At 46.0% G+C, this 13,236-nt stretch overlaps 4 protein-coding genes across 4 annotated transcripts; 2 read left to right on the top strand and 2 right to left on the bottom strand.

Annotated features, from left to right (window-relative positions):
* Positions 1–639: 639 nt before the first annotated feature.
* Positions 640–3,902, top strand: N7537_005845 (uncharacterized protein; the record flags this gene model as incomplete). Its single annotated transcript, XM_056896902.1, has 5 exons — positions 640–1,340; positions 2,249–2,888; positions 2,915–3,009; positions 3,129–3,342; positions 3,396–3,902. 5 exons carry the CDS (start codon positions 640–642, stop codon positions 3,900–3,902), a joined length of 2,157 nt encoding a protein of 718 aa, XP_056752687.1.
* A 177-nt stretch (positions 3,903–4,079) lies between these two features.
* On the top strand, positions 4,080–4,507 carry N7537_005844 (uncharacterized protein; the record flags this gene model as incomplete). The annotated part of the gene is made up of 2 exons (XM_056896901.1): positions 4,080–4,221; positions 4,326–4,507. 2 exons carry the CDS (start codon positions 4,080–4,082, stop codon positions 4,505–4,507), a joined length of 324 nt encoding a protein of 107 aa, XP_056752686.1.
* Positions 4,508–4,999: 492 nt separating this feature from the next.
* Positions 5,000–6,728, bottom strand: N7537_005843 (MFS transporter; the record flags this gene model as incomplete). The annotated part of the gene is made up of 3 exons (XM_056896900.1): positions 5,000–5,302; positions 5,367–6,316; positions 6,374–6,728. Coding segments are annotated over 3 exons (1,608 nt in total), but the record flags the coding sequence as incomplete, so codon positions are not given.
* Positions 6,729–7,277: 549 nt separating this feature from the next.
* Positions 7,278–8,832, bottom strand: N7537_005842 (Major facilitator superfamily domain general substrate transporter; the record flags this gene model as incomplete). The annotated part of the gene is made up of 6 exons (XM_056896899.1): positions 7,278–7,376; positions 7,428–7,974; positions 8,024–8,216; positions 8,281–8,542; positions 8,592–8,688; positions 8,753–8,832. 6 exons carry the CDS (start codon positions 8,830–8,832, stop codon positions 7,278–7,280), a joined length of 1,278 nt encoding a protein of 425 aa, XP_056752684.1.
* Between the last annotated feature and the right edge of the window lie 4,404 nt (positions 8,833–13,236).

Here is a 13,236-nt window from a genome sequence, read left to right as displayed (position 1 = left end):
CCGATAACCACGAGAATACCATTTATCCTGAGGAATAGGTTAGTAATATATTGGGGAACGGTCATATGCCAATTTGGTTGTGAAGCCACTAACCTTAGCTCCCTGGTGCGCAACATTAGAGGCACACAGAACCACAACAGCATGCACACCTTCACCGGTCTGACTCATGTCTCTTTTTTATGGCCCAGGGTTGAGGCCGAGTTGAAGGTCAAGCCTGCGCTAAGAGATTTCGCAGATTCTAATTGTGAATAATCCCAAGGTAACTGATCATCAGAATATGTACAGGATCTTCATGATCGTCATACTTTTGGCACTGAAACTATCAACCATGAAATCCTCTACGCTTTGTGGCACCTCTCCGTTTTGAAGCTAGTGCGCAATAACGTCACACCGCTACTCTCAAGCGCATCCGACTGGTAAACACCCAGAACACTGGATTAATCTACGCAGGATTTCCATAATTGATACTGTATCTATACGAAGTTATTTCTGTGGGAAATGCCCCAGATGTCCGTCAGGCACATGCCATAAGCGAAGGTCAATCAATAGTCCTGTCCTGTCCAAGTTTCCATCGACTCCCACCGAGATCCATATAGCGTCGGTTCACATCGACACTCACCGAGTCGTCTATCATCATCTATGCTTTCCTCTCTGAAGCCCCATTTCTCTAATCAGCGCCATAACTCTCACTCATCCTCCATGTCGGAACCACACGCGGCACGACCCAGAAGATACAAGGCCGTGATTTTTGATATCGGCGATGTACTCTTCAGCTGGTGCCCACCCACTACCACCAGCGTGCCCCCATCCACCATCAAAGCTATGATCTCCCACCCGACCTGGTTCTCGTTTGAGCGCGGAGAAATATCCATCTCGGACTGCTACGCGCAGCTCATGCAGGCGTTCTCTACTGTCTCGGTTCGAGATGTATCGGATGTATTTGACGAAGCTCGAAAGTCCCTAAAAAACGACCCGATCCTGACGCAGCTGCTGCATGATATCAAAAAAACTGCTTCAAAGTATATGGATCATGATAATAATGACCTGAGACTATACGTCATGTCCAACATGTCCAGGGAAGACTTCGCCTATCTACGTCAATTAGATTATTTTCCGTGGGATTTATTTGATGGCTCCTTTGTCTCTGCACATGTCGGGATGCGAAAGCCGGAATTGCAGTTTTTCGAACATGTGCTAAGGGAGATTGGGATGACAGAAAATCCAGACAGGGTGCTTTTCATTGATGATAAGATGGAGAATATACAGGCAGCGGAGATGGTTGGTATGCATGGAGTGCAATTCAGATCAGGCGACGAGACAGCCGCCGTTGTGAGGGGGTTGTTAGCAATTGATGCTGCTTATCATTAAATGTTTTATATAAGTTAATAACTTAGCAACGGATCTAAAGAGAAATAGAAAGGAGAGGTAGAAAGCTCGCACAAAGGAATATGATTGAAGTCTCTGATAACAATGTATGGTATGGATGACCGATGTTGAGATAAAATGGCCTATTTTACCACTATGTTGTAGATCATAACAAAAACCTCGGTTCCTGTTTAGGGCCAGTCTGACAAATGACAAAAGCCCAACGATGAAACTGTATTATGTACTTTTGTATGGTATGCTTGATACCAAGTGTCACAGGGTTTTCTGGGTAAAGTACAGCATTCTGTCTCCACCATGTACTGACAGAATGCTCCGCTCTACTGTGGATGTAAGGCGGATTAAGGACAGATTAAGACTAGCTTCAAAGAAGATTCAAAATGGACGGGATGTGGACTATAAACCTCTTATCTGTCCATGACTCAAAATTGCATACGCGAAGGCGAACCAATCAAATTGTATGGACCTCTCGTAACCCTCACCGGATTGAGGGATCGTCACTGCAGATATACCGTTAAAAACTTACCATGTCTTAGGAATAGTACACTAGCCCAAAATCTCATGTATTTTGGTGTACCTCGAGACCCGGACAGCCCAGCTATGGCGACGAGAAACGATCCAACTTTAAACCCGGCTCACTCGAATCGTGTGAGCCACTTCACTGAGCCGCCATCCTTCGCTTCCTTGTGTGCCATTTCCCACAACCTCACAATTCCCCTCTATCGGCCAATGCCGCTTGTGAGATCGCTATTACAGTCCACACAAAGGTCTGCTTCCTTTCTTGATGATTTACTAACATACGTTCCTTTCTTTGCGTTCAAACTAATCGACCTTGCAACCATAAGCAGTTACCCCCATACAAAAGTATTATACGCAATATGCTATCCACGGCTGTTAATTCAAACCCGAAGATTCAAACCATTGTCATCCAAGTTGAGGGGATACTGGTAAACATACCTCACTTGGCCAATACGGCTTTCTGCATTCCCCCCCTTAAACGGCTCCAGTCAACTTCCACTTGGATGCGCTATGAGTGCAATGAGATAAAAGAGCAGCAATGCTATGAGGCGCTCGGCAAGCAGTTTGATTTTGATGCTTCTGAGCTGGAAGATGCTGTCTCCGCTCTCAGGGATGTGATCGACTATGACAAAAACCTGGTTTCCAAAATCCGTCAGCTGAAAAGGGAAACGGGAGGTCTTTTAAACATGATAGCCATATGGAATGTTGCAAAGCCGGACTATGATGCCATTCGCAAGCGATGGGGAAGCGACTTCCTGGAGGGCTTTGATGATATCTTCACTTCGTTCGCAGCTGGGGCACGAATGCCTCATATTGGATTCTACCATCAATTTTTGACCTCCACCAAGACAGAACCCCAAAATTCGGTGTTTATCGGAAGCGATATTCGAAATGTTGTCGCGGCCCGTTCGTTGGGTATGCGTGGAATCGTGTTCAATGGTTCCCAGGAACTACCTCGCACTTTGTTGAACGTTATCAGTGACCCGGTGAATCGGGGAATGCATTTCTTCAGCGCAACGCCAAAAAGCTGCAACCTTCCACGGATTGCGGTACGCCTATTCTGGAAAATTATGTGCAGCTTTTGATCTTAGAAGTCACAGGCGATGAGTACTTTTGTCCTGCACGTATATTTGAACAGTTCATTCTAATATTTTTTATAGGACATTGATCGTATACAAAAAGCCAGACTATGCAAAAGAACACACTTGGAATTACTACATAGGTAGGAAATTTCCATCGTGTAACTCATACATATTAAAAACATTGTCTTCTAACACGGTGAAAAATGACATAGAGCAGCCGACCTTTACCAAGATGAACCCTCCAAATGACTTGGATACTACATCACTAGCGCTGCAATTGGTACCACAAGAAGATACAATTGTGCATTTGTTACTTGATAAAATGCTTGAATATCTCAGCCCCGATGGCATCATCCAGGTACAGCCCTTGATTAAAATGGGAAAACCGAAACTAATGGATTTTACTGGTAGGTATACTTCGATCATGAAAGACCACGGGTAGATCCAGTCGCCTGCGTGAACATTTTTCTCACCTTTCATACCCATCGACGTGGGCACGAGCTCCAGAAAACCGTCGACTGGATTTACCAGATTCTTTTGTATAGAGCGTACATTGACGGGACGTATTACTATCAGACAGCGGAATGGTTTCTGTTTTATATATCTCGGCTTCTTAAGCAGACCCATGACGCAAATTTGGAGAAGAAATTTGCCCCCCTTCTTCGAGAACGAATCCAGGAGCGTATTGGGGCCCCCGGAGACAGCCTCGTTCTCGGAATGAGATTGAGCGTGTGTCAAGCTATGGGAGTTTCCAACTACCAAGACATGAAAACCTTGACTGAAATGCAGTGTGAAGATGGTGGATGGGAGCCGGGTTACCTTTATTCTATCCCTATTGTAGGAAAAAGGATTTTCGATCGTGGTTTCACTACGGCACTCGCTCTTAAGGTTATTAAGGAAAACCGTCTCGATTACTAGCGACATTCTCGGGAAAATTCGATAAGAGACTCGGATCTTGACTCGAGCTTCTTGTTATTTGGAAGAAGACTTCTGTCCAAGTCGGTTACTACATGTTGCTTCTGGAATGGAAATATCAAATCACGATGGTTCCTCGTAGAGTTTGTAGACACTGGCTATATAGCCACCCACATGTAAATGTCCCACTGTGACGATGTCGAACTGTTGGAGCTTGATATCACAGACTCTCAACATGTTGTGAACGACAAGGTTTCAAAGGCCATCGCTATGTTTGGTCAGATCGATATCCTTGGGAATAATGCAGGATACGTTCTTTCCGGTGTGTTGGAAGAAGTAAGGTGCGAGGTTCACTTTATTCCTTTTAGCGTGCCATTATGATTCCGGGACTAGGAGTTAAATTTCCCTTTTATGTTCTATCAACAGCCAATTCCAAGCAGCTTATTGGTCTCAAGACATCGGGTGTCTCTGGTGCTAGGATTTGCGACCGCCCGAGTTGTGGAATCGTAGGGGGCGTCAGTTGGCGGCCAGGCTACCTGTCATGTCTTCAGACCGCTGTCGCAGGACCCGCTAGGTCCCCGGTGTTGGATCCTCTGCCTCTGTTATGATATCACTGAACCCAAGCACATAGACTTAAGCTACTGGACTTTGGTTCTTGTTCGCATATTACCGTCCCCTGGACATCGTTCTTGTTACTCCCCGAGATCTGAGATTCGGGCCCAACACCTCTGCTAGGCTTGAGATAGAGTCCACATGCTTAGCCCAGACTTAGGTTCCCGCAGGACTAAAGAATGAGTACTCGTAAATTCAGAAGTCGCATGATATGTCATATAGATTATATTTGCCTTCTGCAACCGGGGTCCTCGGACATGGCTCATTCACAATCATCTCAACCAAATCGAGGCATACCCGACCGAGCAACCTTTTGCGTGCGACTCTTGTGAGGAGATATTGTTTCAAAATGGAGATGGCTCAATCCTATTTCGAACTGAAGGCAGTGGACAAATGAAGCTACCACCAGGCATACGCTCAGGGCAAAGGGTGGATCAGATATCACGCTTCCCACCCCCTCCTCTTCCACAGAAACCCAGGGAATCCTCCTACTCGCCCCCCAGCGTAGCCTTCATCCGCCGACTCCATTCATCCCGCTTGATCCGCAGAAGGATCAACGGAATACCACTAAGAAGACAGAATAAACAAACGGCAGTGAACGACCAACCCGTGCCAATCGCATCAAATAACGGCTGCGCAATGACCGCACTCACACACGACAGACTGTTTCGCATGAGGTTATTCACCGCGACGCCGACGGTGGAATTTTTTGGTGTAAATTCCGTCAGCATCGTCATGGTCACATTAGTAAGAATCATTCCACCAACCCCGTAGAAGAAGTTTCCGAGGAGCTATTATATAGGAGATTAGTCCCCGGTTGAAGCCGGAAGGGAGCGATGAAAGGAATGAACTTACTGGGACTAGCCAGAACTTATGCTTATCGGCCGTCCATCCCCACCACAAGAGTGCCCCAGGGAAGAGAATGCCCGCAAAGAGGCAGTTCTCACCTAGACGATCTACCGGGTAGAGGATCAACTCTCCCTTATCATCATATCGGCCCTCCTTTCGAGCGGTCCGCGCCATGATATAATCCTGCCAGCGGCCGCCAACAATCGCACCAAAGATTAGACCAAGGCCGCCGGGGATATAGGCCACACCGACAATAACGGGTCTCCAGGAGTATGGTGGCAGGGCGAAGGTGTCTTCGATAGAGACGCAGACAAGGTAGTACGTAGCGAAGACGATACTAGTATAATAGACCGTAATAAGGATAGGAGGGTATCGGAGGAGCTTGCCAGCTTCCATGGGCTTTAGGAGGAAGTATAGGACTTTCTTGCCGGGGCTAGTGGCGTCGCTTCGGTGCTGGCGGTGGTTCTCTTCAAGGTTAGTGGCCGTCTCTGGCATGAAGAAGACCATCACCACAAATACGGCCCAGCCAAAGATAACCATAAACCACTGCGTACTACGCCAGCTCCAACGCATAGTGAGTGCCCCGCCGATGATAGGGGCAAACATAGGCCCTAGCATAGGACCAAGCATAAACACGCCCATAGCCTTGCCGCGATCTCGCACTTCGAATAGGTCAGAAATGGTACCGGCGCTGACAGCTTGAAGGCACGCACTCGAGGCACTCCCAAGGAGTCGCATGGCGATAAACATGCCGATATTGGAGCTGATAGCAGCCAGAATGTTAAAAACCCCAAGGAATAAGAACGACAATATATACACCAGTCGACGACCATAGATCTCGGCGAGATATGACCACCACAAGGGCGTGATAGCGACAGAGAGTGAGCCAAAAGCGATAGACAAGTTCACCACTGACACGGTGGTATCCATATCCTTGGCGATCTCTATCAGGCAGGCTGTTTGGAATCCAAAATATCAGCTTCTTGTTCTGGCTGGGGAAAAGGACGCCTTACGAAACAAAACACCACTACTCAGTGGTACAACCAGCCCTCCCATCGCCACAATAAATGTCAACCCCCACTTCATCCCCGGGGTATAATGCCTTGGATCCCGCAAGGCTGGGACCAAACATAACCACGGGAGAAATCCTCTCCGAACGTGTTCTGAACCATGAGGATCGATTTCTTGCTGGGTTCCGAGTTCTGCCTTGGTATCGCCTTGCGTGAGTTCGTCGGGCGAGTCTGTTCGCTCGTCCTGTGGCGTTGTTTCTGTGCTTCTTAGGGATTTCATCGTGTTGAATGCTGCTGGAGACTCGGGTGTATCTTGTTTATGGAGGGAACTATTGCTTGTCGGTGATTTCGAATGCTCCTATTATAATCCTCTTCTGGCAAGTAGTATATATTCCAAATTTTTAAACCCTATATGATCATCCATGTATACACCTCGGCCGAGGTGTGGGGCCGCCTCGTGCGAGCCCCAGTGCTCGTGCGAGACCCACTCTTTCTCGGATCAAATCAGGAAGAAACCTTCCAAGGTAGAAATAACCAACATCTACAATCTACCTGGAAGCGACCGTGTCCTGTCCTATCTCGTACGAGAAATGTAGATCCCGAGTGATAGCTCAAAAACCAGGATGAAACTACTACGTGAGCTAGGGTATGAAGTATGTTTTCTACACAGCACTTAATTTTTGACCATAAATTTTGATAGGCGTGAGATAGCTTACTACCTAGGCTTTTAAGGTTGCTAGGTTTGTTAAGCTACACAAACTAGCTTTAGTTTACAGCAAAAATATAGGGACCTGTGAAATCGACGCCAAAAATGGGTTGACACGTGGACAACGTGTATTTCTAAGTACCTGACAGTGGTCGTCGGGCTTGGCACGAAATTTGGCTGTGTTTCTCACAGCGTCAAAACTCAGCTTTCAAGTCCGCCTCGCGGAGACCCACGGTTTGATGATACATTTTCTTCTTCAAGTTCGTGGTCAACCTGTTTTCTGGCCGAGTGTTTGTCGAGCTAAGAAACCTCTGTCAGCAGAGTACACCGTGAGAAGGGTATGTCTCATACCATATAGACGAGCCAAATATAGCCAAACATAACAACAGAACAGACAATTAATACTATGGAGCCCTTTTTCCAATACGGAGTGTCAGTGGCAGAGTAAAATAAAATACCCCAAAAGGTCCACAGCACCATGGAGCCAATGTTCATTGCGAAAAGGGTCACACTGCGCACAGCATCATCCCCGCTCCGCTGTAAGATGACATTTGCCCAGCCAAAAATGAGCGGGTTGACCATATATGCGGTGCCAGCGAGATAAAAAGCAAAGAAGGTACCCGTGAAAGACAAGTTCGGTACGAGAAGCATGCTACCAACGACAATTGATAGAAGGCAGGCCAAGACCGCCATTGGGACTCGCTTGCCAGTAACATCCATATGCCAAGCTGCGGCCATATTAGCCACGATTCCTACAGCTTGAACCCCGAGAGGATAGGTATTGATATTGGTTTGGGTGAAATGGTTCCTGTAATGCTTAAGCCAGAGCAGAAAGTTATTCTGCAAGGGAAACGCCTCAATGGTTGCACAGACAGGTGACCAGAAAAACAATATCCAACTTCATTAAAAGGTCAGCATGAATTAATTCCAAAAATGGCATGACTTACAAGGTTTTGGTTAAAAGGACGCGCTTAAACAGTGACATCGGCATGATGTTATGACCGTCCTTCTTGATACGAGGAAGTCTTGTGACAGCAAGCCGCTTCTCATCTGCAGTGAGATATTTTGCCTTGGTACTCTCGGGAATGTCGGGAAAGTAGAGAAAACCAAATACTGCAATCGGCAGGGTGATGATGCCATCTGTGGCCCTCCGTCAGCGGATTATCCTCCCAGAGTTAAAAGCGGATTACTAGATAGACCCTACCGATGAGGAAAACCCATTGCCAGCCTTCGACGTTGGCCATGCCAGCCATACTTTTATGAATGGCAGCCATCATGACGCCAGCAAACATTGTACCCACCTGACCAGATGCCGTGAAGAGTGCAGTGCGCTTTGAAATCTCGTCAGATTTATACCATGCTCCAATGATGTACATTGTCCCTGGGTAAGTGCTGCCCTCGGTCATTCCTAAGAAAAATCGGATAACGCATAGCTGCGTTACGGACTTCACTGCTGCACTGGCCATCTATAATATTCTGTTAGAAACGGCCACGGAAGGTGATCGTCAAGCTTACTGTCAAGCCAGCCCAAATGACAACCATCAAGGGGAACCAAATGCGTGGCGGCACTCGTTGAATAATGATCCCGTGGGGCAGCTGCCCAACAGCCATTCTACAGACGCAAAGTAACAGTTAGTAATTGAACTTAAATCATTAGGAGTCGCAATTAACCATACCCCGCAATAGTGACGGAGAGAACGGTGTTGTAGTCATTACCACTCATATTGAGAGACTCCCGAAGCCCGGCAACCTGCATGGAGAATGTTTTATTAGCTAGCCACAACTCACGCAGTGTTGTTGTTCTCCCAAACCAGCGTCATGAAGGAAATAAAGGTGACTGCTCACGTAGGCGTTAGCGAAAGCCGCGCGATCTGTGAAACCGGCGAAATTGTAAGCTAACCAGATCCTCTGACGGTATTCGAACGATAATACCCACCGAGAAAATTAAAAAAGTAACTTAAGCAGCAGTAGGTCTGTAGGCGCAATTAGGAGTTTGCTTCACGCGATGGTATCAAAACTTAAATGCTGTTTAAACTCACGAGAATGTAGAAGTCTATGGATCAAATGTTAATCTTGAGCCTCTTTTCAACGGCTTGTAAGCGGGCCAGCAGAATCGTACCGAGCTTTTGAACAAGCCGTTGCTCCTCTTCTGTCTCCGCAGTAGCGCCTAGGAAAAACCCTTAGAACAAGAGGCCTCAGTCAGTTCAATTCCGTAAATGGGTAGTCAATTAACGATATGACGCACTCCTGACTCGGTCCCCGAGTGAAATATTCCGATCCTGCATGATTGATGAAAATGACGGCGGGAATCAGGCAGTTAGGGGAGGATGTTGAGCGCCCTGTTGGCGAGGAACAGAGGATAAAGGCCGGAATATATGAGAGCACCAAAAAGCAATATTATAGGTGAGATCATGAAATATGTACCATATGGTGTATTTTATGGGATAGTCGTAAGAACTATGTAGGAAAAGAAGAAAGGGTAGACTATCTCCATGGGAGGTCATGTGACATACTCAGAGTTTGGACCTTGGAACCTTATTTTGAACCTTAGTTGATTCGATCAGTGATTGATAAGAAGTTGAACCGTTTACGGGTGGTAGACCGCGCCACGGCCCACGTTTGCCCATGATCATTATGGGGCCCCCGTTACCTGCCCAAGTACCTCACGATTATATGTAAATTTGTTCAATGTTGTAAACTGGTGATGCGAGCTCTCGCGCACTGAAACGAGCAAGGAAGCGTAGGAAAGAAAGCAAACACGTGGCGGGTACGCATCGCGAGCATTGCCAAGTACTCTCGCTAGTGAGAGCCAGGCTTGGCGCAAAATATCACCCCACAAATGAAAAACTCTGCATGTAAATTATCTGATTTTCCGTAGTGAAAGCTTCACCCTTTTTACTACATTTTTAATGCCTTTCAACTGTATTCTTGACTGCCTTTTTGCCTACAATATGTCTTCAACCGGGTTAACCTTAGTAAATTAGCCCAATACAGATAATGTGATCTATTGGAGGCCTCGAGATAACGAAATAGAGGCATTAATTGAAGGCATTAATACGGGGAATTAATACGGGCCAAGAACTATGTGGCTAAGGTAGTTCGGGGGCTGTGTTTTTTACTATGGCGAGACCACAATAGATGACACTTGTTTACGGTAGCTACAGTCAGCCCACAAAAAAGGGAGATGATAAGGACTAGACCTCTGCATAGCCCATCAATGGGCCCATCAAAGCCCAACCCACAACCCATTAATGGGGGCCCATCAAAGCCCATCAAAAGCCCATTTCTGTGCACAAATACAGTCTTGGCATACATAAAGTAGATGATTAATGACTGTATCTTACGCAGGTACCAACCTATATCTTCAGTATTATTATATTATCATAGTAAGAAGTAGGAATTAAGTGGATTTTATACTGATTTTAGCATCATGATGCCAGATTTCATACAAAATTTCATACAAATAACCCTAAAAAGATTTAATTTGACCATAAATTCGTACCTAGAATGAATTACCAAGTATTAGCATAAAGAGATATATATTATCTATAGAGGATTAATACCACTTTCTATAACTAGTTAATTGTAGTAATACTTAACGTATTTCACATACGAGTGGTCCACCCCATGTGGATGGAAAATAAAGGGCGGCGGCGTGTGACCGGCTTTTCGTCTTCTTTGCCGTCATTCCCGGTTATCTGGGTTAAAAGAAATTGTACTCCTTTCTTCCCCACAGACTGGAGGCTGCTGCGCCGTTGCTCCAAATACTTCAACAACAAAGGCCATATTGGCTTTTGTTCATCAGTCCCTCATTGACACCATCTGCGTGTTGAGCTTGGGCAGCAGCTTCAATGCGAATGCTTCTGCCAGCGCTTCTTGCTCTTGCAAGTTGCGGGATTTCCCAAGGCCATAAACAGCACCATAGCCATGGGAAGCGCAACAACGCAACACAATTGCCAGAGTTTACTCCATCGCCCCAGTTGCCAAAGAACTCGTCTTCGGCTCTGCGGTCTCTCTACGAGGCTTATTCAAAGAGCAAGCCCAAGTTCGAGAACGTGGCCCTCATCCGGCAATTGTCTCAGCATCCAGGGGAAAGAATTGACAACCTTGACTCTGACTCTGGCTCTCTGCGCAAACAAGACCTTCCCACAGGCACTTGCGCACCTGGAGTACCATGCACAAATGGAGCATGTTGTTCCAACACTGGCGTTTGCTCCTATGCCCCCTCGAGTTGCGGGGCTGATGTCTGCATTTCCAACTGCGACGCGAAAGCTCCTTGTGGCGAATACGCGAACCCCGACAATGCAACGTGCCCTTTGAACGTGTGTTGTTCGCAATATGGATTTTGTAAGTCTTACTATTTCAAGTTTGCTGGGGCATTTCATATTCTTCGGAGACCGAAAAACACTTATCTCTGCGCGAATCTAATTTTTCAAATTGCACCACAACACCGAGGGCTACAGCTCTCATTTTAATTGCAAGTCAATTGTAACTTCCGGCTCCATCTCCTAACCCCAATTTCTTATTGGTGGAAGGTATGGTAGCGCTAGGGAGCTAGTAGCCGCCCCTTTCAGGGGGCCGCGAAAATTCTACACGTAACATCAACGAGCGTATATTAGAAGCCAATTACGACGTACGCTAGTTGCTAAATCATATCAGTAGTAACAACTCTATTAAAGTCCCGAGACTAGTACTCGAATACCTTAAGTCTATTTAGGGGCTTACTATAGATCTTATTAAGAACCCTATTAGCTAGGACTAGAAGTAGTAATTTAAATAGCTACGCTAGGAAACTAGCTAGATCAAGTAAAACATTCATATAGTAAGAATCTTAATAGCGATAGTTACCGGACCGAATACCCGAGTTAGATCATACGTCGACGCCGTTAAAAATACGCCGCCGCTAACGCACTTTTTATTAAGTTATAGATCGGCATCGACTAACCTTATATCGCCTTCCGACCTTATCTAGGACCGCTAGATTATTATTAAACTAGGTGATTCTAATAGTATTAAATACTTCCGTACGTAAACGTCGGCTAAGATTACGAAGCTAGCCGAGAGAGCGCGGGCTAAGGCGGCAAAGGCTACGTATAGTATAACAGTAGTATCCGCTAAGTTTATCGTAGCTAGGCAATTAAAGTCGGGGGATATCTCGCTAAGCCTTCGTACTATAAAGGAGGCGGAGATAATACGATACTACCGGACTAGGTAAAGTACTTATCAGCCGGAATTACCCTTTCTCCGTCCTATCATTTATATGACTTTACTTCTTATATATAGGATCCCCCTATAGATCACTTCCTAAATTACTTGCTATATCTAAGTAAGCAATTTAGGGGTTATATAGCTAAGTATATTACACTTTAGAAATATATACTTATTTTACTACTTACTCTATATAGTAAGTTCATAGTATTAAGTCATTTTTAGATGCTCTTTTGGATGGTCTTTTTAGGTATATACGAAGGCGGCAAAAAAGACATATTCTGCGCAAGAGACTTTTCTATATATAACCTTTTAATTTTCTGCCTGGCAAAAGGCCGGTTGGCACGATGGTATCTAAAACCTGCCGTACGGATGGAGCGTAAGGAGTTTGGATTTATCAACATCAGTCGGCGCCGTTCTGGGGAAGCAATGTCTACCGTTCCTTTTAGAAACACCAGGGCTTCGGTCTGACCAATCGTTCCTGTTGTATGACCTGTTGCTGCGCTATCCTTGTAACAGATCTGTCCGGCTTGTGGATCGAGGTTGCCAACGAGGCCATGGGCTCCGAGGGATCTGGACTGATATTTTTCAGTTTCCATGACGAGGTCGGTCAGTTCTCCAGGCTTATACCACTGACCATTTGCCCCGGTTCGCTTATCGTTAAGAGAGAATAACGCAAAGGCACTCTTCCACCCATTCATTGTTGTACCGATATAGCCGTAGGAAACCTGCGATAAGCACGTGGACACCGACCGCCTCTGGAAAATATTCTCGGAGGCTGTTGAGATCAGCTAATGTAAGGAATCGCCTCGGTGATATATCGGTCAAAGTGCTCATTGTATTTGTCGGGCGATCGGGGGTGAGAATTCCATAAGGTATGTCTAAGAAATGATCTCCAGGGAAGTAGTGGATTGGTCGACCGCCAGCATACACACTTGGGGATGCGGCGAGG

Source organism: Penicillium hordei, assembly GCF_028827395.1.
Source record: "Penicillium hordei strain IBT 12815 chromosome Unknown utg000003l_segment0_segment0, whole genome shotgun sequence".
NCBI classification, from domain to species: domain Eukaryota; kingdom Fungi; phylum Ascomycota; class Eurotiomycetes; order Eurotiales; family Aspergillaceae; genus Penicillium; species Penicillium hordei.
This window is presented reverse-complemented; position numbering and strand designations above follow the sequence as displayed.